At 50.3% G+C, this 22,151-nt stretch overlaps 2 protein-coding genes across 2 annotated transcripts in view; one reads left to right on the top strand and one right to left on the bottom strand.

The window, feature by feature from the left end:
• Nucleotides 1-22,151, top strand: part of LOC123748756 (leukocyte tyrosine kinase receptor-like) — a 104,676-nt gene that overhangs the window by 19,605 nt on the left and 62,920 nt on the right. The gene's annotated exons all lie outside the window — the stretch shown is intronic.
• The window catches only part of LOC138372839 (variable charge X-linked protein 3B-like), a 22,944-nt gene continuing 16,206 nt past the window's right edge, over nt 15,414-22,151 (bottom strand). The window contains exon 5 of the mRNA XM_069338503.1: nt 15,414-15,993. Coding sequence (XP_069194604.1) covers nt 15,414-15,993 — 580 coding nt within the window. The remainder of the gene's footprint in view (nt 15,994-22,151) is intronic.

The raw sequence follows: 22,151 nt of genomic DNA, 5'->3' as shown, positions 1-22,151 counted from the left end.
CAACTATCATCATTACAGTCTGCAGGCAACAACTACCGTCATTACAGTCTGCAGGCAACAACTACCGTCATGACAGTCTGCAGGCAACAACTATCATCATTACAGTCTGCAGGCAACAACTATCATCATTACAGTCTGCAGGCAACAACTACCGTCATGACAGTCTGCAGGCAACAACTACCGTCATTACAGTCTGCAGGCAACAACTACCGTCATGACAGTCTGCAGGCAACAACTATCATCATTACAGTCTGCAGGCAACAACTATCATCATTACAGTCTGCAGGCAACAACTACCGTCATTACAGTCTGCAGGCAACAACTACCGTCATGACAGTCTGCAGGCAACAACTATCATCATTACAGTCTGCAGGCAACAACTATCATCATTACAGTCTGCAGGCAACAACTACCGTCATGACAGTCTGCAGGCAACAACTATCATCATTACAGTCTGCAGGCAACAACTATCATCATTACAGTCTGCAGGCAACAACTACCGTCATTACAGTCTGCAGGCAACAACTACCGTCATTACAGTCTGCAGGCAACAACTATCAACATTACAGTCTGCAGGCAACAACTATCATCATTACAGTCTGCAGGCAACAACTACCGTCATTACAGTCTGCAGGCAACAACTACCGTCATGACAGTCTGCAGGCAACAACTATCATCATTACAGTCTGCAGGCAACAACTACCGTCATGACAGTCTGCAGGCAACAACTATCATCATTACAGTCTGCAGGCAACAACTATCATCATTACAGTCTGCAGGCAACAACTACCGTCATGACAGTCTGCAGGCAACAACTATCATCATTACAGTCTGCAGGCAACAACTATCATCATTACAGTCTGCAGGCAACAACTACCGTCATTACAGTCTGCAGGCAACAACTACCGTCATTACAGTCTGCAGGCAACAACTATCAACATTACAGTCTGCAGGCAACAACTATCATCATTACAGTCTGCAGGCAACAACTACCATCATTACAGTCTGCAGGCAACAACTACCTTGATGACAGTCTGCAGGCAACAACTACCATCATTACAGTCTGCAGGCAACAACTATCAACATTACAGTCTGCAGGCAACAACTATCATCATTACAGTCTGCAGGCAACAACTACCGTCATTACAGTCTGCAGGCAACAACTACCGTCATGACAGTCTGCAGGCAACAACTATCATCATTACAGTCTGCAGGCAACAACTACCGTCATTACAGTCTGCAGGCAACAACTACCGTCATTACAGTCTGCAGGCAACAACTATCAACATTACAGTCTGCAGGCAACAACTATCATCATTACAGTCTGCAGGCAACAACTACCGTCATTACAGTCTGCAGGCAACAACTACCGTCATGACAGTCTGCAGGCAACAACTATCATCATTACAGTCTGCAGGCAACAACTACCGTCATGACAGTCTGCAGGCAACAACTATCATCATTACAGTCTGCAGGCAACAACTATCATCATTACAGTCTGCAGGCAACAACTACCGTCATGACAGTCTGCAGGCAACAACTATCATCATTACAGTCTGCAGGCAACAACTATCATCATTACAGTCTGCAGGCAACAACTACCGTCATTACAGTCTGCAGGCAACAACTACCGTCATTACAGTCTGCAGGCAACAACTATCAACATTACAGTCTGCAGGCAACAACTATCATCATTACAGTCTGCAGGCAACAACTACCATCATTACAGTCTGCAGGCAACAACTACCTTGATGACAGTCTGCAGGCAACAACTACCATCATTACAGTCTGCAGGCAACAACTATCAACATTACAGTCTGCAGGCAACAACTATCATCATTACAGTCTGCAGGCAACAACTACCGTCATTACAGTCTGCAGGCAACAACTACCGTCATGACAGTCTGCAGGCAACAACTACTATCATTACAGTCTGCAGGCAACAACTATCAACATTACAGTCTGCAGGCAACAACTATCATCATTACAGTCTGCAGGCAACAACTACCGTCATTACAGTCTGCAGGCAACAACTACCGTCATTACAGTCTGCAGGCAACAACTACCGTCATTACAGTCTGCAGGCAACAACTACCGTCATGACAGTCTGCAGGCAACAACTACCGTCATTACAGTCTGCAGGCAACAACTACCATCATTACAGTCTGCAGGCAACAACTACCATCATTACAGTCTGCAGGCAACAACTACCATCATTACAGTCTGCAGGCAACAACTACCATCATTACAGTCTGCAGGCAAGAACTACCATCATTACAGTCTGCAGGCAACAACTACCATCATTACAGTCTGCAGGCAACAACTACCTTGATGACAGTCTGCAGGCAGCAACTACCATCATTACAGTCTGCAGGCAACAACTACCATCATTACAGTCTGCAGGCAACAACTACCATCATTACAGTCTGCAGGCAACAACTACCATCATTACAGTCTGCAGGCAACAACTACCTTGATGACAGTCTGCAGGCAACAACTACCATCATTACAGTCTGCAGGCAACAACTACCATCATTACAGTCTGCAGGCAACAACTACCATCATTACAGTCTGCAGGCAACAACTACCATCATTACAGTCTGCAGGCAACAACTACCATCATTACAGTCTGCAGGCAACAACTACCTTGATGACAGTCTGCAGGCAACAACTACCATCATTACAGTCTGCAGGCAACAACTACCATCATTACAGTCTGCAGGCAACAACTACCATCATTACAGTCTGCAGGCAACAACTACCATCATTACAGTCTGCAGGCAACAACTACCATCATTACAGTCTGCAGGCAACAACTACCTGGACTGGGCAGGTCCCGTCAACACCTTGACTAATGACTCACCTGTCTAAAGCGTGAACAAGAATGTTACCTGTGGGAGCGAGAGTAACCCGCCACCCAGAGAGTACACAACTCTCTAACAACGTTATTTTGACGCAGATGCATCACTGTAGCTACGTTAAATACCGTAAAGAGACGTGTTGATGACGTCGCGTGCACGCTGCAGGCAGCTGTATGGTGTTCAGGGGGTAGAGAGGATGCTGAGGTCAGCCTCCCTCATCTCAGTGTCGCCCTCAGCCTCCCACTGTGTGACTAAACTCATCCTCTCAGCTAATACGTCGTGTTCTTTACGTTCGAGTAAACCAACGTTAGAAATACATCCTATTGTTGAAAGTATATCGACTCATACATACGTATACGTATTCTATACATCGGACTTGTGTGTGTGTGTGTATATCCTTATATACACACAACTCTATTTCCCCTGGTAACGTATTTATGGCTGTATTTACTAATGATAAACGTTTGAATTAAAATGGTGTCTTGGTTTAGGAGGGCGGGAAGTGTGGTTATATATACATATATGTGGCACGGACACATGGCTCGCACATGTGGCTGTCACACCAGTTAATCGTTTTGTAAATATCGTGAGGTTATATCTGTCCTGGTCTAACCTTCAATAGCGGCTGGCAGCGAGCCATGCTATTTGTATGCATATATATATATATATATATATATATATATATATATATATATATATATATATATATATATATATATATATATATATATATGTCGTACCTAGTAGCCAGAACTCACTTCTCAGCCTACTATTCAAGGCCCGATTTGCCTAATAAGCCTAGTTTTCCTGAATTAATATATTTACTATAATTTTTTTCTTATGAAATGATAAAGCAACCCTTTTCTCTATGTATGAGGTCAATTTTTTTTTATTGGAGTTAAAATTAACGTAGATATATGACCGAACCTAACCAACCCTACCTAACCTAACCTAACCTATATTTATAGGTAAGGCTAGGTTAGGTAGCCAAAAAAAGCTAGGTTAGGTTAGGTTAGGTAGGTTAGGTAGACGAAAAAACATTAATTCATGAAAACTTGGCTTATTAGGCAAATCGGGCCTTGAATAGTAGGCTGAGAAGTGCGTTCTGGCTATTAGGTACGACATATATATATATATATATATATATATATATATATATATATATATATATATATATATATAATGTCGTACCTAGTAGCCAGAACGCACTTCTCGGCCTACTATGCAAGGCCCGATTTGCCTAATAAGCCAAGTTTTCATGAATTAATATATTTTCTCTAATTTTTTTATTATCAAATGATAAAGCTACCCATTTCATTACGTATGAGGTTAATTTTTTTTTATTTGAGTTAAAATTAACGTAGATATATGACCGAACCTACCCAACCCTACCTAACCTAACCTAACCTAACCTAACCTATTTTTATAGGTTAGGTTAGGTAGCCGAAAAAGTTAGGTTAGGTTAGGTTAGGTAGGTTAGGTAGTCGAAAAACAATTAATTCATGAAAACTTGGCTTATTAGGCAAATCGAGCCTTGCATAGTAGGCTGAGAAGTGCGTTCTGGCTACTAGGTACGACATATATATATATATAATATATATATATATATATATATATATATATATATATATATATATATATATTTTTAAAAGAAAACATATTATGGAATATAATATATTATGCATATATTATGGAAAAGAAAAACAAATTAGCATAACACCATCAGTCATTGAATGAAATGATTTTTTAAGTGATTTTGTGGGGAAAAACATGATTTTGTGGAGGGAAATACAATATATATAATATATATATTGTGGTGGGAGGTGAGCCAGACAGCCGGTCTGTCCTCGGGAAAATGGGGGAAAAATATGTAGTGAAGTTTGCTAACATTTAACTGCGTTTCTTACTGGTTATAGGAGGTCAGTAACGTAACACCACGGACGGTCAGTAACGTTACACCACGGACGGTCAGTAACGTTACACCACGGACGGTCAGTAACGTTACACCACGGACGGTCAGTAACGTTACAGCACGGACGGTCAGTAACGTTACAACACGGACGGTCAGTAACGTTACAACACGGACGGTTAGTAACGTTACAGCACGGACGGTCAGTAACGTAACACCACGGACGGTCAGTAACGTTACAGCACGGACGGTCAGTAACGTTACAGCACGGACGGTCAGTAACGTTACACCACGGACGGTCAGTAACGTTACAGCACGGACGGTCAGTAACGTTACACCACGGACGGTCAGTAATGTTACACCACGGACGGTCAGTAACGTTACAACACGGACGGTCAGTAACGTTACAGCACGGACGGTCAGTAACGTTACAACACGGACGGTCAGTAACGTTACACCACGGACGGTCAGTAACGTTACAACACGGACGGTCAGTAACGTTACACCACGGACGGTCAGTAACGTTACAACACGGACGGACGGTCAGTAACGTAACACCACGGACGGTCAGTAACGTTACAACACGGACGGTCAGTAACGTAACACCACGGACGGTCAGTAACGTTACAACACGGACAGTCAGTAACGTTACAACACGGACGGTCAGTAACGTTACAACACGGACGGTCAGTAACGTAACACCACGGGCGGTCAGTAATGTAACACCACGGACGGTCAGTAACGTAACACCACGGACGGTCAGTAACGTAACACCACGGACAGTCAGTAACGTAACACCACTTAACACATTTGTTGATGACCTTAACCACCACATTGAGAGCTGTCTAAGAGTTCCGCGCCGTACGCCTGGGCGAAGTAACCCTCAGAGGAAGAAAATAAAATGGTATGAGAATGATTACATAAAGATGCTTAACGCAAATGTGCGAGACATGAGTAGAGATTACCGGAGACATCCCACTGAAAGTAACCAAGAGTTGTTTAAAACTGTGTGTCAAGTAGCCAGGGAAGAGAAGATTAAAGAGCGGGAAAGACAATGGCTTGAGTTCACTAGCTCTATTGGACGGGAAACATCTGCAAGAGAAGTGTGGGCAAAAATTCAGATAGCTAAGGGGGGCAGAGCCCGGCCTGCGGCTCACGAAGACCCCCAGGGTAAGGCTGAGGAACTAATTCACAAGTGGAGTGATGCAGCATCCTCCTCCTCCCTCCCTGCAGAAATCAGCAGGGAACAGCTCCTGCGACATGATGACAGAAGAATTAGGATAACAAGAGCACTGTCTAGTGATGACGAATATGGGGAACCAATCACAGCCCAAGAAGTAAGGGGCGCTATGAAAAAGGGTAAAAGTACAGCACCTGGTGAAGATGGCGTCACCTACGACATACTCAATGCACTGTGTGAAGTGTCTGGGAATCCACTACTCCACCTGTTTAACAAGTCATTCCTAAGTGGAGTGTTGCCCACACAATGGAAACACGCAATAATTATTCCCATACCGAAGCCTAATGACCCTGGTAATTACAGACCTATCAGCCTCGTGTCATGCACTTGCAAGATGCTTGAAAGGATCATCCTAAACCGACTGTTGCACAAAATAGGCAGGTTAGGGGAGGGGGTCAATGGATTTGTTAAAGGACGGAGCACAGCAAATTGTATAGTTAATTACTTGGCTAATGACACGGCTAGGTACTCTGTATTTGTTGACATCAAAGGAGCCTTCGACAAAGCACAGGGGATTGCGATCCTGGACGAGCTTGCATGCATGGGTGTCAAGGGGAGACTCATGAAATGGGTTGAAGACTACCTCACAGGAAGGAAAGCCAAGGTTTGCTTCAATGGTGCAGTCTCCAGAACAATCAATATGGAACTCGGGACCCCCCAAGGCGGAGTCTTAAGCCCCACACTATTCAATGTACTTATGAACGCCATTGCAAATATTGATTTTCCGGAAGGAACACAACAAGTGGGATATGCAGATGATGTCCTAATACAAGCTCCCACCTTGGGAAAAATTGAACAGTCCATTGAACTCCTCGGAAGGAAATGTATTGAGCTCGGTTTCACTCTCTCCACAAACAAGACGAAGGCATACTCCCATCACAAGCGGAGAGCAAATGAAGAACTGCAAATTAATGGTGTAACACTTGAATGGGTTGACCACTATTGGTACCTTGGCGTCACTGTCGGCTCTAACAAGGGAAAGAAAGAGGAGCTCAATTAACTCATAGGAACATGCAAAAGTCGACTCAGGGCACTGAAAGCTATGACCTGGAATGGACATGGAGCCTCTATTGCCGTGCTCAAAATGATGTACACAGCCTATGTGCGCTCCGTCATAGACTATGCCGCACCAGTACTGTGCACCTACTCCCAAAGCGATATGAAAAGGCTTGAAAGCATTCAAAATGAAGCCATGACAATCATTCTTGGAGTCCCAAGAACTGCCAAAACGTCTAATCTACGAGAGGAGTTGTCCCTTCCCAGAATTAAAAGCAGAATTCAGGAGCTGAATGCTAAGCTTGCAATTAAGATAGCCAGAGATCCCCATTACAATGATATTGCCAAGAAAAAACTGAGCTCTGTGCTACTTTCAGGGGGAAACAGGAGAAGCAAAAAATGGCATCACAGAGCAGTCTGCTACCTTGAAGAGCTTCACCTGCTTGAGCAAGCCCGTGAGCTCCTGCCTGTAGAGAGGTTACCTCCCTGGGAGGATGACTCGTGCAAGATCATCATCAATGAAATGGCAATGAAAAAATCCAACATGTTACCACAAGAAATGAGGCACAAGTATCTCGAGGACATTTATAAAGAAGCCGGAGATGAATTAGATCAAATCTACACTGACGGGTCATCTAATCCTATCAATGGCAGGGCTGGTGCAGTATACACGGTAATCAAGGATAATACTTTCCAACGCAGAAATGAAGACAAAGCACGTATTGAGAACTATGCATCTTCAACGCAAGCAGAGCTAACTGCCATTGTTATGGCGTTAAGGTTTCTTGAACGGAACACTAATGGTGCAGTGATTTGCACCGATTCAAAAGCAGCACTGCAAAGCCTAAGTAAAAATCAGACAGAAAATCTTGCAATAGTCGCTGAAATCAAGAGAGCTGTGAGAGTACTTACCAACCAGGGAAGAGTCATCAAGTTTCTGTGGATCCCCTCCCATGTTGGAATATGTGGGAATGAACGAGCAGATGTGCTGGCTGCTGAAGGCGCTGAAGGAGACCATATTGAATACTTCATACCCAAGACTCAACTACAAATTAGAGGTATTATCAGGCAACATCACCGTGACAAGGTAACTGAGGAAAGGAGGATAGAAGCACAAACCAGTGAATCTGTACGATGGTACAACATGGTTGCAGCTGGCAATCCCAGTCATTATGGACGAAGAGGAGGACGACGAGGGAGAGAATCAGTAATAGCGAGAATCCGTCTTGGATACAAATATCCATGGAGATTTGGAATGGAAACAACAGTTGATCAGCGAAGTTGCAGAATCTGTGGTGAGAGTGATGGACACCGCCTTGACCACTATCTACGTGAATGTGAACACCTGAGAGACATTAGGAATAACTGTAGAATAATAAACCCCACATTGTTTGAGTTAGGAAAACACTTTTTGTCAAATGTTGATGCTGTTCTTAAAAGATTTCCCCATTTTGCACCCGCAAGATAACGTAAGCTTTTAGGGGTTGATAGATGTTAATCTTCTTGTTTGAGGAGCTGTTCACTTGAGACAGTTAAGCAAGTCCCAGCTGTGTCTGGGTACAAGTGACAGGATGAACAACCCAGTGGGTTTTCTTCCTATTGGGGAGTGTTGTACATTCTGCTATGGCGGTATGTTCACTCACAAGATGAGTGGCGCTGCCCAATAAACTCGCCCCTCGGGGCAAAATTATAAAATTATAACCAGGAACAGTCAGTACGTAACACCACGGACGGTCAGTAACGTAACACCACCAACACTCACACAAGTATTAAACATAGAGGTGTTTCTTTACATAATGATTATTGAATGGTCAAGGCTTAAGAATCAAACCCAGAAACTGGTATTCTATAGATCTGCTGATGTAGACCTGACTAAATGTAAACTCTGTCAGCAGAACTATGCGCATACTTTGCGTCATTATATAATGCAATGTGAACAAAATCGCGGAATTCAGAGATAACACCATCAATGGTGTCCAAGAACTGTGTAAGTTCTTTATGTATAAAGATGTGCTGCCAGGAATCTTAGCGAAGTATCCAATATGTGCTTACTGTAGGTGCCGCCTGCACATGACTGCTGCCGCCCAGTTGGGTGGGTGTGGAGCACATGACTGTAAAGCTGCCGCCCAGTTGGGTGGGTGTGGAGCACATGACTGTAAAGCTGCCGCCCAGTTGGGTGGGTGTGGAGCACATGACTGTAAAGCTGCCGCCCAGTTGGGTGGGTGTGGAGCACATGACTGTAAAGCTGCCGCCCAGTTGGGTGGGTGTGGAGCACATGACTGTAAAGCTGCCGCCCAGTTGGGTGGGTGTGGAGCACATGACGGTAAAGCTGCCGCCCAGTTGGGTGGGTGTGGAGCACATGACTCTAAAGCTGCCGCCCAGTTGGGTGGGTGTGGAGAACATGACTGTAAAGCTGCCGCCCAGTTGGGTGGGTGTGGAGCACATGACTGTAAAGCTGCCGCCCAGTTGGGTGGGTGTGGAGCACATGACTGTAAAGCTGCCGCCCAGTTGGGTGGGTGTGGAGCACATGACTGTAAAGCTGCCGCCCAGTTGGGTGGGTGTGGAGCACATGACTCTAAAGCTGCCGCCCAGTTGGGTGGGTGTGGAGCACATGATTGTAAAGCTGCCGCCCAGTTGGGTGGGTGTGGAGCACATACTGTAAAGCTGCCGCCCAGTTGGGTGGGTGTGGAGCACATGACTGTAAAGCTGCCGCCCAGTTGGGTGGGTGTGGAGCACATGACTGTAAAGCTGCCGCCCAGTTGGGTGGGTGTGGAGCACATGACTGTAAAGCTGCCGCCCAGTTGGGTGGGTGTGGAGCACGTGACTGTAAAGCTGCCGCCCAGTTGGGTGGGTGTGGAGCACATGACTGTAAAGCTGCCGCCCAGTTGGGTGGGTGTGGAGCAAGTAATTGTAAAGCTGCCGCCCAGTTGGGTGGGTGTGGAGCACGTGACTGTAAAGCTGCCACCCAGTTGGGTAGGTGTGCAGCACATGACTGTAAAGCTGCCGCCCAGTTGGGTGGGTGTGGAGCACATGACTGTGAAGCTGCCGCTCAGTTGGGTGGGTGTGGAGCACATGACTGTAAAGCTGCCGCCCAGTTGGGTGGGTGTGGAGCACGTGACTGTAAAGCTGCCGCCCAGTTGGGTGGGTGTGCAGCACATGACTGTAAAGCTGCCGCCCAGTTGGGTGGGTGTGGAGCACGTGACTGTAAAGCTGCCGCCCAGTTGGGTGGGTGTGGAGCACGTGACTGTAAAGCTGCCGCCCAGTTCGGTGGGTGTGGAGCACGTGACTGTAAAGCTGCCGCCCAGTTGGGTGGGTGTGGAGCACGTGACTGTAAAGCTGCCGCCCAGTTGGGTGGGTGTGCAGCACATGACTGTAAAGCTGCCGCCCAGTTGGGTGGGTGTGGAGCACATGACTATAAAGCTGCCGCCCAGTTGGGTGGGTGTGGAGCACATGACTGTAAAGCTGCCGCCCAGTTGGGTGGGTGTGGAGCACGTGACTGTAAAGCTGCCGCCCAGTTGGGTGGGTGTGGAGCACATGACAGTAAAGCTGCCGCCCAGTTGGGTGGGTGTGGAGCACGTGACTGTAAAGCTGCCGCCCAGTTGGGTGGGTGTGGAGCACATGACTGTAAAGCTGCCGCCCAGTTGGGTGGGTGTGGAGCACGTGACTGTAAAGCTGCCACCCAGTTGGGTGGGTGTGGAGCACATGACTGTAAAGCTGCCGCCCAGTTCGGTGGGTGTGGAGCATGTGACTGTAAAGCTGCCGCCCAGTTGGGTGGGTGTGGAGCACATGACTGTAAAGCTGCTGCCCAGTTGGGTGGGTGTGGAGCACATGACTGTAAAGCTGCCGCCCAGTTGGGTGGGTGTGGAGCACTTGACTGTAAAGCTGCTGCCCAGTTGGGTGGGTGTGGAGCACATGACTGTAAAGCTGCCGCCCAGTTGGGTGGGTGTGGAGCACTTGACTGTAAAGCTGCCGCCCAGTTGGGTGGGTGTGGAGCACATGACTGTAAAGCTACCGCCCAGTTGGGTGGGTGTGGAGCACGTGACTGTAAAGCTACCGCCCAGTTGGGTGGGTGTGGAGCACGTGACTGTAAAGCTGCCGCCCAGTTGGGTGGGTGTGGAGCACATGACTGTAAAGCTGCCGCCCAGTTCGGTGGGTGTGGAGCATGTGACTGTAAAGCTGCCGCCCAGTTGGGTGGGTGTGGAGCACATGACTGTAAAGCTGCTGCCCAGTTGGGTGGGTGTGGAGCACATGACTGTAAAGCTGCCGCCCAGTTGGGTGGGTGTGGAGCACTTGACTGTAAAGCTGCTGCCCAGTTGGGTGGGTGTGGAGCACATGACTGTAAAGCTGCCGCCCAGTTGGGTGGGTGTGGAGCACTTGACTGTAAAGCTGCCGCCCAGTTGGGTGGGTGTGGAGCACATGACTGTAAAGCTACCGCCCAGTTGGGTGGGTGTGGAGCACGTGACTGTAAAGCTACCGCCCAGTTGGGTGGGTGTGGAGCACGTGACTGTAAAGCTGCCGCCCAGTTGGGTGGGTGTGGAGCACATGACTGTAAAGCTGCCGCCCAGTTGGGTGGGTGTGGAGCACATGACTGTAAAGCTGCCGCCCAGTTCGGTGGGTGTGGAGCACGTGACTGTAAAGCTGCCGCCCAGTTGGGTGGGTGTGGAGCACGTGACTGTAAAGCTGCCGCCCAGTTGGGTGGGTGTGGAGCACATGACTGTAAAGCTGCCGCCCAGTTGGGTGGGTGTGGAGCACATGACTGTAAAGCTGCCGCCCAGTTGGGTGGGTGTGGAGCAAGACTAGTAACTGTGTGACTCACCATAGATGTAAAGTGCCTTGTATAGTGACTGTCGTGAGCCTCTTGTTGATCACTTGTGACACAAAACATTATCGATGTATATATATATATATATATATATATATATATATATATATATATATATATATATATATATAGTTTTTGTTTCTCTTGCTTCTCGGTTAGGCTCTCAGCAGTGATCGGGGTAAGGGTTGAGAGAGGCTAGCCCGGAACGTCTCTCCTCAAACAAATTCTGTGCCCAAATAATTCTACAGGACTGGAGGGTGGGGGAGGAGGAACGTTACGTTATGAGTTTGTGGATATTGAAGGAACGTTTCCCTGAGACGTTCCATCAACCAGGAATCTTTCTTTTAACTTTGAACTCCATAAAATCGTTGTGTACCTTCTCTAAGTCCACTGACTGAAACAAATGTCACGAAGCTCAATATTGGAAGATTATTGTGACCAGGAACTTGAACCCACGAGGGTGTTTTTGTCACTTTTTGCTATCTGGCAACTCTTGACCAACACGTGGTGATCAGCTGATCATGTAAACAACTCGTGTTTAGTGTTGAGCAGCTATCTGGCAACTCCTGACCCACACGTGGTGATCAGCTGATCATGTAAACAACTCGTGTTTGTTGTTGAGCCGCTATCTGGCAACTCCTGACCCACACGTGGTGATCAGCTGATCATGTAAACAACTCGTGTTTGTTGTTGAGCCGCTATCTGGCAACTCCTGACCACCACGTGGTGATCAGCTGGTCATGTAAACAACTCGTGTTGTTGACCCGCTATCTGGCAACTCCTGACCCACACGTGGTGATCAGCTGATCATGTAAACAACTCGTGTTGTTGACCCGCTATCTGGCAACTCTTGACCAACACGTGGTGATCAGCTGATCATGTAAACAACTCGTGTTTAGTGTTGAGCAGCTATCTGGCAAATCAATTCATCACTTCGTAAAAAATTAAACTGTTTTACCTAACAAGAAACGTACGAACCCAAGCAACCCACCTTACCTACTGAGGCCGATTCATATTAAACGTTAATATTAAGGTGCTTTAATTGTTGTTAACACGTTGTATATTGAACGGTTTGGTTGATTCCGAAGCTGTGACTTCCCGCGACCCATAACACAGATGTGGGCACCTAGCTCCTGTCCCCCTCCTCTCTCTCTCCCTCCCTCCCTCACCCTAGTCTTCCCTCCCTGCTCTCACCCATCACCATAGTGCCCTCTCCTTCCCCATAACCCAACCTTCCTTCCTTCCCTTTGTCTTTCCTTCATCACATCTCATACTAGTGTCAGACCCCTTTCCTTCACATTGTGTCCCCTCGCCTCCCCTCATTTTCCTCTCCCGTGCCCTCACTCCCCTCTCCCGTGCCCTCACTCCCCTCTCCCGTCCCCTCACTCCTCTCTCCCGTCCCCTCTCCCGTCCCCTCACTCCCCTCTCCCGTCCCCTCACTCCCCTCTCCCGACCCCTCGCCTCCCTGGGGACGGACGCTTGGGCAGTGCTCGTTCCGGGCTGAAGATAACGTTTAAACTAATAAGAGTCACTTAGTGAGAACATGAGAGATGAGACCTGGAGGAGAGAGGACCTGGGAGAGTGTGTGTGAGAGGGCCTGGGAGAGTGTGTGTGAGAGGGCCTGGGTGAGTGTGAGAGAGAGGGGCCTGGGAGAGTGTGAGAGAGAGGGGCCTGGGAGAGTGTGAGAGAGAGAGGGCCTGGGAGAGTGTGTGTGAGAGAGGGCCTGGGAGAGTGTGTGTGAGAGAGGGCCTGGGAGAGTGTGTGTGAGAGAGGGCCTTGGAGAGTGGGAGAGAGAGAGGGCCTGGGAGAGTGTGAGAGAGAGGGCCTGGGAGAGTGTGTGAGAGGGCCTGGGAGAGTGTGTGAGAGGGCCTGGGAGAGTGTGGGAGAGAGGGCCTAGGAGAGTGTGGGAGAGAGGGCCTGGGAGAGTGTGTGAGAGGGCCTGGGAGAGTGTGTGTGAGAGGGCCTGGGAGAGTGTGTGAGAGGGCCTGGGAGAGTGTGTGAGAGGGCCTGGGAGAGTGTGTGAGAGGGCCTGGGAGAGTGTGTGAGAGGGCCTGGGAGAGTGTGTGAGAGGGCCTGGGAGAGTGTGTGTGTGAGAGGGCCTGGTAGAGTGTGTGTGAGAGGGCCTGGGAGAGTGTGTGAGAGGGCCTGGGAGAGTGTGTGAGAGGGCCTGGGAGAGTGTGTGAGAGGGAGGGCCTGGGAGAGTGTGTGAGAGGGAGGGCCTGGGAGAGTGTGTGAGAGAGGGCCTGGGAGAGTGTGAGAGAGGGCCTGGGAGAGTATGTGTGTGAGAGGGCCTGGGAGAGTGTGTGAGAGAGAGGGCCAGGGAGAGTGTGTGTGAGAGGGCCTGGGAGAGTGTGAGAGTGGGCCTGGGAGAGTGTGAGAGAGAGGGCCCGGGAGGAAATCCAGTGACAACTGGTGACAGGATCCAGTTAGGTCAGCCAATTGCTGGAAACCCACTTACCATTACCATACCAGGGATGCTGCTCTCTCTCTCTCTCTCTCTCTCTCTCTCTCTCTCTCTCTCTCTCTCTCTCTCTCTCTCTCTCTCTCTCTCTCTCTCTCTCTCTCTCTCTCTCTCTCTCTCACAGCCTCAGATGAATACCCCAGTATCTCCTACCCTGACCTACCAATCATCAGGCATACACGTGTCCTCTTACGAAACCTGTACATCCTTTCTGAGTCATGACGGCCTTCAGAGTATACTCTGATACCCTGTGACGGGTGTTACCACCTGGCCACTGTGACGGGTGTTACCACCTGGCCCCTGTGACGGGTGTTACCACCTGGCCACTGTGACGGGTGTTACCACCTGGCCCCTGTGACGGGTGTTACCACCTGGCCCCTGTGACGGGTGTTACCACCTGGCCACTGTGACGGGTGTTACCACCTGGCCACTGTGACGGGTGTTACCACCTGGCCACTGTGACGGGTGTTACCACCTGGCCACTGTGACGGGTGTTACCACCTGGCCACTGTGACGGGTGTTACCACCTGGCCACTGTGACGGGTGTTACCACCTGGCCACTGTGACGGGTGTTACCACCTGGCCACTGTGACGGGTGTTACCACCTGGCCACTGTGACGGGTGTTACCACCTGGAAGGAGGAAAGAAGATATAACGAGCGTAAAAATGGGAAGAGTTTGAGGCATAATAGGTGATAGAGAGAGAGAGATGAGGTGGATGTAGAGGACTTGGGGAGAGTGAGGGAGAGTGAGGGAGAGTGAGGGAGAGTGTGTGGGAGGAGAAAGAGAGAGAGAGAGAGAGGATTTTGAGAGGGGGATTGTGAGGAGTAGTGACATCACTGGCTGTTGACGTCAACCGGCCCCTCGCCCACTCTCTCTCTCTCTCTCTCTCTCTCTCTCTCTCTCTCTCTCTCTCTCTCTCTCTCTCTCTCTCTCTCTCTCTCTCTCTCTCTCTCTCTCATGTCAGGTGCTGTGTCACATAACTGTCACATGCCAGGTGCTGTGTCACGTAACTGTCACATGTCAGGTGCTGTGTCACGTAACTGTCACATGTCAGGTACTGTGTCACATAACTGTCACATGTCAGGTGCTGTGTCACGTAACTGTCACATGTCAGGTGCTGTGTCACATAACTGTCACATGCCAGGTGCTGTGTTTTTCATAACTGTCACATGTCAGGTGCTGTGTCACATAACTGTCACATGTCAGGTGCTGTGTCACATAACTGTCACATGTCAGGTGCTGTGTCACGTAACTGTCACATGTCAGGTGCTGTGTCACATAACTGTCACATGTCAGGTGCTGTGTCACGTAACTGTCACATGCCAGGTGCTGTGTCACGTAACTGTCACATGCCAGGTGCTGTGTCACATAACTGTCACATGTCAAGTGCTGTGTCACATAACTGTCACATGTCAGGTGCTGTGTCACATAACTGTCACATGTCAGGTGCTGTGTCACATAACTGTCACATGTCAGGTGCTGTGTCACATAACTGTCACATGTCAGGTGCTGTGTCACGTAACTGTCACATGTCAGGTGCTGTGTCACATAACTGTCACATGTCAGGTGCTGTGTCACATAACTGTCACATGCCAGGTGCTGTGTCACGTAACTGTCACATGTCAGGTGCTGTGTCACGTAACTGTCACATGTCAGGTGCTGTGTCACGTAACTGTCACATGTCAGGTGCTGTGTCACATAACTGTCACAAGTCAGGTACAGTCAATATACTAAACTTGTTTTACACATATTAAGAGAGACGTTTAACTACCGTCAACTACTCCTCGAGTCATTCAAGTCCACTAACAACGGGAGAATAAATTTCACAGTGTAGAAGAAGTGACAGAGAGAAGAGAGAGTAGTCGACGATGGTTATTGTGTCCTCTCTTGTTCTCTCCCTCTCTCCTCTCCCTCTCTCCTCTCCCTCTCTCTCCCTCTCTCTCCCTCCCTCCCTCTCTCCCTCCCAGCCTCCGGCATCACCGGCCTCCAACAATGATCACCAACAAAAAGTATTGATCCACTTAATGGAAGTAAAAACTCTCAAGGGGCGTGTACTTGCCTACATATACTCGCTTAAAAAAGGCTTGCGCGGTCAAACCTCGGCTCCTGGCCCCCGCCCCCGCGCCTTTTAACGCCTGTGGCAGAGTGTAAGGACGGTCATTACCAGTGTTTGGTTAGGTTTATGTTTAAAAATTGCTTCTGTGGGACCTCTGTGGTACACCTGCTTCTGTGGGACCTTTGTGGTACACCTGCTTCTGTGGGACCTCTGTGGTACACCTGCTTCTGTGGGACCTCTGTGGTACACCTGCTTCTGTGGGACCTCTGTGGTACACCTGCTTCTGTGGGACCTCTGTGGTACACCTGCTTCTGTGGGACCTCTGTGGTACACCTGCTTCTGTGGGACCTCTGTGGTACACCTGCTTCTGTGGGACCTCTGTGGTACACCTGCTTCTGTGGGACCTCTGTGGTACACCTGCTTCTGTGGGACCTCTGTGGTACACCTGCTTCTGTGGGACCTCTGTGGTACACCTGCTTCTGTGGGACCTCTGTGGTACACCTGCTTCTGTGGGACCTCTGTGGTACACCTGCTTCTGTGGGACCTCTGTGGTACACCTGCTTCTGTGGGACCTCTGTGGTACACCTGCTTCTGTGGGACCTCTGTGGTACACCTGCTTCTGTGGGACCTCTGTGGTACACCTGCTTCTGTGGGACCTTTGTGGTACCTCTGTGGTATACCTGCTTCTGTGGTACCTCTGTGGTATACCTGCTTCTGTGGGACCTCTGTGGTACACCTGCTTCTGTGGGACCTTTGTGGTACACCTGCTTCTGTGGGACCTTTGTGGTACACCTGCTTCTGTGGGACCTCTGTGGTACACCTGCTTCTGTGGGACCTCTGTGGTATACCTGCTTCTGTGGGACCTCTGTGGTACACCTGCTTCTGTGGGACCTCTGTGGTACACCTCCGTCTGTGCGACCTCTGTGGTACACCTGCTTCTGTGGGACCTCTGTGGGACCTCTGTGGTATACCTGCTTCTGTGGGACCTCTGTGGGACCTATGTGGTACACCTGCTTCTGTGGGACCTCTGCGGTACACCTGCTTCTGTGGGACCTCTGTGGTACACTTGCTTCTGTGCGACCTCTTTGGTACACCTGCTTCTGTGGGACCTCTGTGGTACACCTGCTTCCGTGGGACCTCTGTGGTACACCTGCTTCTGTGGGACCTCTGTGGTACACCTGCTTCTGTGGGACCTCTGTGGTACACCTCCGTCTGTGCGACCTCTGTGGTACACCTGCTTCTGTGGGACCTCTGTGATACACCTGCTTCTGTGGGACCTCTGTGGTACACCTGCTTCTGTGGGACCTCTTTGGTACACCTGCTTCTGTGGGACCTCTGTGGTACACCTGCTTCTGTGGGACCTCTGTGGGACCTCTGTGGTATACCTGCTTCTGTGGGACCTCTGTGGTACACCTGCTTCTGTGGGACCTCTGTGGTACACCTGCTTCTGTGGGACCTCTGTGGTACACCTGCTTCTGTGGGATCTCTGTGGTACACCTGCTTCTGTGGGACCTCTGTAGTACACCTGCTTCTGTGGGACCTTTGTGGTACACCTGCTTCTGTGGGACCTCTGTGGTACACCTGCTTCTGTGGGACCTCTGTGGTATACCTGCTTCTGTGGGACCTCTATGGTACACCTGCTTCTGTGGGACCTCTGTGGTACACCTGCTTCTGTGGGACCTCTGTGGTACACCTGCTTCTGTGGGACCTCTGTGGTACACCTGCTTCTGTGGGACCTCTGTGGTATACCTGCTTCTGTGGGACCTCTGTGGTACACCTGCTTCTGTGGGACCTCTCTGGTACACCTGTTTCTGTGGGACCTCTGTGGTACACCTGCTTCTGTGGGACCTCTGTGGTACACCTGCTTCTGTGGGACCTCTGTGGTACACCTGCTTCTGTTGGACCTCTGTGGTACACCTGCTTCTGTGTGACCTCTGTGGTACACCTGCTTCTGTGGGACCTCTGTGGTATACCTGCTTCTGTGGGACCTGTGTGGTACACCTGCTTCTGAGGGGACTTCTGTGGTATACCTGCTTCTGTGGGACCTGTGTGGTACACCTGCTTCTGTGGGACCTCTGTGGTACACCTGCTTCTGTGGGACCTCTGTGGTACACCTGCTTCTGTGGGACCTCTGTGGTACACCTGCTTCTGTGGGACCTATGTGGTACACCTGCTTCTGTGGGACCTCTGTGGTATACCTGCTTCTGTGGGACCTGTGTGGTACACCTGCTTCTGTGGGACCTCTGTGGTATACCTGCTTCTGTGGGACCTGTGTGGTACTCCTGCTTCTGTGGGACCTATGTGGTACCTCTGTGGTATACCTGCTTCTGTGGGACCTCTGTGGTACACCTGCTTCCGTGGGACCTCTGTGGTACACCTGCTTCTGTGGGACCTCTGTGGTACACCTCCGTCTGTGCGACCTCTGTGGTACACCTGCTTCTGTGGGACCTTTGTGGTACACCTCCGTCTGTGCGACCTCTGTGGTACACCTGCTTCTGTGGGACCTCTGTGGGACCTCTGTGGGACCTCTGTGGTATACCTGCTTCTGTGGGACCTCTGTGGGACCTCTGTGGTACACCTGCTTCTGTGGGACCTCTGTGGTACACCTGCTTCTGTGGGACCTCTGTGGTACACCTCCGTCTGTGCGACCTCTGTGGTACACCTGCTTCTGTGGGACCTCTGTGGTACACCTGCTTCTGTGGGACCTGTGTGGTACACCTGCTTCTGTGGGACCTCTGTGGTACACCTGCTTCTGTGGGACCTCTTTGGTACACCTGCTTCTGTGGGACCTCTGTGGTACACCTGCTTCTGTGGGACCTCTGTGGGACCTCTGTGGTACACCTGCTTCTGTGGGACCTCTGTGGTACACCTGCTTCTGTGGGACCTCTGTGTTACACCTGCTTCTGTGGGACCTCTGTGGTACACCTGCTTCTGTGGGACCTCTGTGGTACACCTGCTTCTGTGGGACCTCTGTGGTACACCTGCTTCTGTGGGACCTCTGTGGTACACCTGCTTCTGTGGGACCTCTGTGGTACACCTGCTTCTGTGGGACCTCTGTGGTACACCTGCTTCTGTGGGACCTCTGTGGTACACCTGTACACCTGCTTCTGTGGGACCTCTGTGGTACACCTGCTTCTGTGGGACCTCTGTGGTACACCTCCGTCTGTGCGACCTCTGTGGTACACCTGCTTCTGTGGGACCTCTGTGGTACACCTGCTTCTGTGGGACCTGTGTGGTACACCTGCTTCTGTGGGACCTCTGTGGTACACTTGCTTCTGTGCGACCTCTGTAGTACACCTGCTTCTGTGGGACCTCTGTGGTACACCTGCTTCTGTGGGACCTCTGTGGTACACCTGCTTCTGTGGGACCTCTGTGGGACCTCTGTGGTACACCTGCTTCTGTGGGACCTCTGTGGTACACCTGCTTCTGTGGGACCTCTGTGGTACACCTGCTTCTGTGGGACCTCTGTGGTACACCTGCTTCTGTGGGACCTCTGTGGTACACCTGTACACCTGCTTCTGTGGGACCTCTGTGGTACACCTGCTTCTGTGGGACCTCTGTGGTACACCTCCGTCTGTGCGACCTCTGTGGTACACCTGCTTCTGTGGGACCTCTGTGGTACACCTGCTTCTGTGGGACCTGTGTGGTACACCTGCTTCTGTGGGACCTCTGTGGTACACTTGCTTCTGTGCGACCTCTGTAGTACACCTGCTTCTGTGGGACCTCTGTGGTACACCTGCTTCTGTGGGACCTCTGTGGTACACCTGCTTCTGTGGGACCTCTGTGGGACCTCTGTGGTACACCTGCTTCTGTGGGACCTCTGTGGTACACCTGCTTCTGTGGGACCTCTGTGGTACACCTGCTTCTGTGGGACCTCTGTGGTACACCTGCTTCTGTGGGACCTCTGTGGTACACCTGCTTCTGTGGGACCTCTGTGGTACACCTGCTTCTGTGGGACCTCTGTGGTACACCTGCTTCTGTGGGACCTCTGTGGTACACCTGCTTCTGTGGGACCTCTGTGGTACACCTGCTTCTGTGGGACCTCTGTGGTACACCTGCTTCTGTGGGACCTCTGTGGTACACCTGCTTCTGTGGGACCTCTGTGGGACCTCTGTGGTACACCTGCTTCTGTGGGACCTCTGTGGTACACCTGCTTCTGTGGGACCTCTGTGGTACACCTGCTTCTGTGGGACCTCTGTGGTACACCTGCTTCTGTGGGACCTCTGTGGGACCTCTGTGGTACACCTGCTTCTGTGGGACCTCTGTGGGACCTCTGTGGTACACCTGCTTCTGTGGGACCTCTGTGGTACACCTGCTTCTGTGGGACCTCTGTGGTACACCTCCGTCTGTGCGACCTCTGTGGTACACCTGCTTCTGTGGGACCTCTGTGATACACCTGCTTCTGTGGGACCTGTGTGGTACACCTGCTTCTGTGGGACCTCTGTGGTACACTTGCTTCTGTGCGACCTCTGTAGTACACCTGCTTCTGTGGGACCTCTGTGGTACACCTGCTTCTGTGGAACCTCTGTGGTACACCTGCTTCTGTGGGACCTCTGTGGGACCTCTGTGGTACACCTGCTTCTGTGGGACCTCTGTGGTACACCTGCTTCTGTGGGACCTCTGTGGTACACCTGCTTCTGTGGGACCTCTGTGGTACACCTGCTTCTGTGGGACCTCTGTGGTACACCTGCTTCTGTGGGACCTCTGTGGTACACCTGCTTCTGTGGGACCTCTGTGGTACACCTGCTTCTGTGGGACCTCTGTGGTACACTTGCTTCTGTGGGACCTCTGTGGTACACCTGCTTCTGTGGGACCTCTGTGGGACCTCTGTGGTACACCTGCTTCTGTGGGACCTCTGTGGTACACCTGCTTCTGTGGGACCTCTGTGGTACACCTGCTTCTGTGGGACCTCTGTGGTACACCTGCTTCTGTGGGACCTCTGTGGTACACCTGTACACCTGCTTCTGTGGGACCTCTGTGGTACACCTGCTTCTGTGGGACCTCCGTGGTACACCTGCTTCTGTGGGACCTCTGTGCTACACCTGCTTCTGTGGGACCACATCGTCGTCTCCAAGCATACTTCAGACCCTCCTGTGACACCAAAATTGTTGCCAAGACATAATCGCAGGAGTTGTGGGCCAAGGATGAGACTTACTTAATGTGACGGGACGCCTTGAGCAGATGAAGTAGTCTGAGGCATTCTTGGTTACTTCAGGCTCTTGCTTGCTTGCTTGCTTGTTCTCTTGCTTGCTCTCTTGCTCTCTTGCTTGCTTGCTTGCTTGGTCTCTTGCTTGCTTGCTTGCTCTCTTACTTGCTTACTTGCTCTCTTGCTTACTTGCTTGCTTGCTTGCTTGTTCTCTTGCTTGCTCTCTTGCTCTCTTGCTTGCTTGCTTGCTCTCTTGCTTGCTTGCTTGCTTGCTTGCTCTCTTGCTTGCTCTCTTGCTCTCTTGCTTGCTTGCTTGTTCTCTTGCTTGCTCTCTTGCTCTCTTGCTTGCTTGCTTGCTCTCTTGCTTGCTTGCTTGCTTGCTTGCTTGCTTGCTTGCTCTCTTGCTTGCTTGCTCTCTTGCTTGCTCTCTTGCTTGCTTGCTTTCTTGCTTGCTTGGTCTCTTGCTTGCTTGCTTGCTCTCTTACTTGCTTACCTGCTCTCTTGCTTGCTTGCACTCTTGCTTGCTTGCTTGCTTGCTTGCTTGCTCTCTTGCTCTCTTGCTTGCTCTCTTGCTTGCTTGCTTGCTCTCTTGCTTGCTTGCTTGCTCTCTTGCTTGCTTGCTTGCTCTCTTGCTTGCTCTCTTGCTTGCTTGCTTGCT

This window comes from Procambarus clarkii, chromosome 40, assembly GCF_040958095.1.
Source record: "Procambarus clarkii isolate CNS0578487 chromosome 40, FALCON_Pclarkii_2.0, whole genome shotgun sequence".
NCBI lineage: Eukaryota > Metazoa > Arthropoda > Malacostraca > Decapoda > Cambaridae > Procambarus > Procambarus clarkii.
The sequence above is the reverse complement of the archived record's forward strand: the minus strand, read 5'-3'. Positions and strand labels throughout refer to the sequence as shown.